At 44.1% G+C, this 5,000-nt stretch overlaps 1 protein-coding gene across 1 annotated transcript in view; it reads right to left on the bottom strand.

Moving 5' to 3' along the window:
* Positions 1-5,000, bottom strand: part of dab1a (DAB adaptor protein 1a) — a gene marked incomplete at both ends in the record, with an annotated part of 94,255 nt that overhangs the window by 49,407 nt on the left and 39,848 nt on the right. Inside the window, 1 exon segment of the mRNA XM_080430385.1 lies at positions 3,269-3,367. Within this exon segment, the coding sequence (XP_080286511.1) occupies positions 3,269-3,367 (99 nt within the window).

Below are 5,000 nucleotides of genomic sequence, written 5' to 3'. Positions count from 1 at the left end.
AGCGAGAGAAAGAAAGAGGAAAAAAAAGAGAGAGAACATGCCAGCATGCCCTCTGAGAGATTAATGTCTCCACTCTCCTCTCTCTCCGTCTCAAGCAACGCCTCCCTCCATCCTCCTCCTCACCGACCTTCCCTCCTCCTCCGCGGGAGAGAGGCCATCCATCCATCCGCTCATCCGCTCATCCATCCATACGTCCGTCCGCCCGCCCCGTCCGTCCGTCCGCTCGGCTGACTGATGCTCGGCCGGGGAATGAGACTGTCAACATGGCTGAACGTCTCGGCAGTCACTCCCACTCTCTGTCTCTCTCTCTCTCTCTGTATCTCTCTGTCTGTTCTGTCTGTCGGGCTGTGTTCAGGGCTCTGCAGTCATATCCCATTTGCTTCTTAAAATCTGATCTTCAGGACTGACTGACTGACTGTCCACGCTGTTATTTGCATGTGATCAGATCGGATAATGTGTATTCGGACATCGTCGACCTATCTGCGTTGATCGCTGTAGTAGCCACGTAACGACATAGGCGCGAGCCATCGATTGGGCAGCTCTGACGTGTATGGGCATATTGTTCCAGAGCCTGAGGGCGGCCACCGAGACACATTGGAATAACGTGTTCCTTCCACGCGCTACATGTACGTCCTACCGGGGAAGCGGTCTGTTTTCTCCTCATGCATTGGAGGAAGCATGAGCTCAGTTCGGGGCTCTCCCCAGCCTGGCAGAGGGAGAGTAGTCCCCAGGATTACTTGCTTAGGCAATTGGCACTGGGTGAAAAAATGGGTTACAAAATCATGGGATACAAAAAAATAAAAATAAAATCTGTTCAAAATTTTAATAGCAAAATCCAGTCTGAACATAGCATTAAGGGGGCTACATGCTACTATTCCCACGACCGAACTTTGTCCGTTTGGGTAAGGTGATAACCACAAAATGACGTCGGTCTGGGCCGGTCTCATAACTTTCAGTGGTCACCTAGTCACCTGGTCAGCACACCCTAGATGTCTTTACTGGCCGACGTTTGTTCGGTCGCTATGACTCATTCATTCAGACCACGGCTATTCTGTCAAATGTGAAAGTGTTGGGGAACAGACGTCAGCTGAGGGGTTTATCGTCTCTGTCGGGTGGAAACGTCATATGTCCAAAACTGTCACTTTTCAGTCGCTCCCCACGCGTTTCAAGCTTGTAGATCTGCTACTTTTGATACTTTTGTGTGACGCTGTAGTAAGATCAAGTAGGGCGTTAATTTGTGAAAAAACACAAAAAGTTAGAATATGGAAATAAGAGGTGTCTGCTCGACAACAGCGTTATTCAAAGATCTCTGGCCCCCTCTAGTAACCATGCATAAACACAAACTGACACAATAAATTGAGAAGCATACTTATATACAAAAAAACATACAAAATGTCCCAAATATCCGATATCCAGGTATTATAATATCCTTGCTAGATAAACTCAAACTTTCTCCAGCACTGGAGACAGAGCAAATGCTACACAGCTGTGATTAATTCCATCAGATTACTGAGCAGGGAGGAGGGGAATCATCTCAGTTTGGTTGGCAGTCAAAATGAGTTTGAAAGTCTGTCTTTTTTTTCTCGGATGAGTCATACACATAGGTAGGCTACAAAGTTCTGACGTCGGGTTGGATTGTTTTGTAGCATGTAGCAGGCTTTACTCTCTGGCTCACCAGAGGGAGCTCCACTGATCTCATTCCCCCCCAGATTCGGCACAAACATTAGGGATGAATTCATTTTACTATTATGCAACCAAACTGTGGAATCCCTATACCACCAGGCATCAAAAAGTGCGACTCCCTAGCCTCCTTCAAAACCGCCATAACAGAGCACCTGTCTGCAATTTGCAACTAGACCTTCTAGCTTGCCAATATAAACTCCCACTGTTTTTCTGTAAGTATACTTTTACTGCTCCTAGTATTGATGATCTCTTGTATAGTATTGTATGTCTTTATGTCTTGATGGATTGAATACACATCCTTTTAGCATTATTGTTTAACTGTACCTCTGCACTTTTTTGCAAACTGTTAATATTCAATCAATCAATCAAACTCTGTTTACATCCCTGTGTCTTTGTCTATGGTCTCTAGTTTGAGAGCATGATTAAGGGCATCACCAAATAATGCCCTGAACACTAGTTGAAAGACACTGCTGTCGCTATCATGCAGTAAAAGCTTTTGCACCCAGAGACATGATGACAACAGACAGAGAGATTAAAAAAAAAAAGGCACAGACAAAAGCAGTGGAGTAATGGAGGCCAAGATCGATCCACAGATAGATCTGGAACTGGCGGCGTGTCAGATGGGAAAGTGCATAATGTGGGAGTGTAATACATAAGAGCGCTGTTTGGAGTGTTTGGAGAGAGAGAGAGAGAGAGACAATGGGACCAGCCATGTTCTCTCATCTGCCAGGGCCTTGTTCTCAGGGTTTCAATTAGGCTCTCCTGATTTCCCCCGGGGACACTCCTCCTCACGGAGAGGCCTCATTAACCCAGGCAACACACTGCATACACACACACACACACACACACACACACACTCACACACACACACACACACACACACACACACACACACACACACACACACACACACCCCCACACACACACACACACACACACGCGCGTATACTCTATATGTACATATCTTAGACTTTTTGCCTATTCTCAACATGTTTTCCCCACCTCTTCTTTTTCTTTTATCTTCCTGAAAACAACAAAAACGATAGAGCTTTGCACAGAAACGAATTTCATCCACATCTTTACGCCTGTAAACCTCTGAAGATGATTCTGATTCTGATACTGACACACACATGGCAGACTAAAATACTCACTAGTTAAGCTCACCGTTGGCAAGAGCCCCGGTTCATGGTTCCCATATGGTTTCAAGGTGGGCTGAACTATATGGGCGCCAAGTGGGCAATGTCAGCGGGATCCACGTGGGTCCCACCTGGGTTTGCCCATGTGGGCTTTTAGTGGGTTCTACCTGAGCCTACCTGGGCCCCAACTAGCCAATTTTATGTCCTACCTGGTTGTCCAAAATGACTCTGAAGCTTTTTAAACGTGCACTGTGTATCATTTTGCCCCTTGTGGCCAGTAAAATCAACTTGCCAAAGAACTGTGTTTACAAGTGACATCGTTCCCATCATCCGAAGGGACAGCTGTGTGTTTCAAAATGTTTATGTGTCAGTTTAATTAATATGATTAGGAGGCCCAGCAGCCCAGCTGTCAGGGGCCCACAACCTTTACACAACACACACATGCTTACCCCAGACTTCTCATCAAAGATCTTGATCCCTCCAAAGGACACTGTTAGAAACACCTTCTGCTTGTGGTCCCCTTTAGACCGCAATGCAGCAGCTATTCCCTAAGGACACAAAGACAGACAGACAAACAGGAAAAAACAATGGTTAATATGGTTGTTTTTTAATCAACGCATTTGATCACCTCAATAGCCCAATCTGATCACCTAGTAGATCATCAACTACTGTAGGTGGTTGCCCACCCCTGGGACCCTCATTTCTGCACCTACTTTAAACCGGAACGCCGGCCCAAAACACACTCGCCCCCACTTTGTTTGCGGACCACTCACGGTTCTTGTATTCTTGAAAGTGTTTACTGAGGTTAAGGATAGGTATAAGTCTAAGGTTAGGCATACTGTAGTTTTACTGAAGTTAAGTTTAGGAATAAGGTTTAGTTTAGGCATAGTTTTACTGAGGTTTATGTTTAGGAATAAGGTTAGGTTTAGGCATAGTTTTACTGAGGTTAAGTTTAGGAATAAGGTTAGGTTTAGGCATAGTTTTACTGAGGTTAAGTTTAGGAATAAGGTTAGGTTTAGGCATACTTTTACTGAGGTTACGTATAGGAATAAGGTTAGGTTTAGACATAGTTTTACTGAGGTTACGTAAAGGAATAAGGTTAGGCTTAACCATAGTTTTACTGAGGTTACGTCTAGGAATACCTGGTGCCGACCGTTCCGAGCTCGCCGGATTTGACCCTGAGCGAGCGTGTTTTCCTTTAAACCAGAATTCCTTTGAACTCATACTGTAACTCAAACACTGTAGAAAAGTTGCAAAAGTGAAAAAGAAGAAAAAAGGTTAGGATAGAACAGGAGGGAGCAAAGAGAAGGTCGTAGAGTTCAGAATGAGAGAGGTAAGTGAGTGACAGAGACAGATTGGAAGAGAGAGAGAGAGAGAAGGGGGAGAGACAGAGACAGAAAGAGATATGGACAGAGAGAGAGAGAGGGCAGCAGAAAGAAGAGAACAGAGAAGGAGAGGTGTGATGGATTTTCTCTCTGAATGAAAGAGGAGGGAAGTGGTTTGATCAATGGCCTCTCCTCCCTCCTCCTCTTCCTCCTCCTCTTCCTCCTCCTCACATGGGCTGAGTTTTCACAACACTTAGGCATAGTGTTGCTGTTCCGTGGACACCTTGTATCTCCGAAACCGTTTCTTTTATGATTTATGATTATATTTGAATAAAAAGCAAGTATTTTGCACACCTACAATTAAAGGCGACAGGTGAGTAGGAGAAGACCTTCATTTTAAGGATAACCTGATGAAGGTCTAATAGATTGAAACGTTGTTGTTGTGTGCGGGAGTTTTTTCTTTCAGTATGATCATATTTTAAAAAATGACTTAAACTAGTGAAAATAGTCGATCTACAACATTTGTGAGCTTGTAGATCTGCTATTTTCACCACTTATGTGCCACACTGTTGTACACCAAAAAATAAAAAGATGAAATATGGAGATACAAGGTTTCTGCCCGACGGCGACGATAGACTTAAACATACTTTTCGGAATTGAAATATCACCGGCGGTGAACAAATGCATTCTGTTAAAATAGTGTTTTCAATGCGCTGGCGGTGATGAATATTTGATGGCGGATGGATCATCTTTCAAAGTGACTAAATCTCTAAAGCAGACTGTGTATCACAGGGCAGAAAAAAAGGAAAGGACAAACATGGCCTGTTTGAAATCATCTCTTTATTTATTTTTAAAT

Source organism: Gymnoscopelus braueri (assembly GCF_963280865.1).
Source record: "Gymnoscopelus braueri genome assembly, chromosome: 6".
Taxonomy (NCBI): Eukaryota; Metazoa; Chordata; class Actinopteri; order Myctophiformes; family Myctophidae; genus Gymnoscopelus; species Gymnoscopelus braueri.
This window is presented reverse-complemented; position numbering and strand designations above follow the sequence as displayed.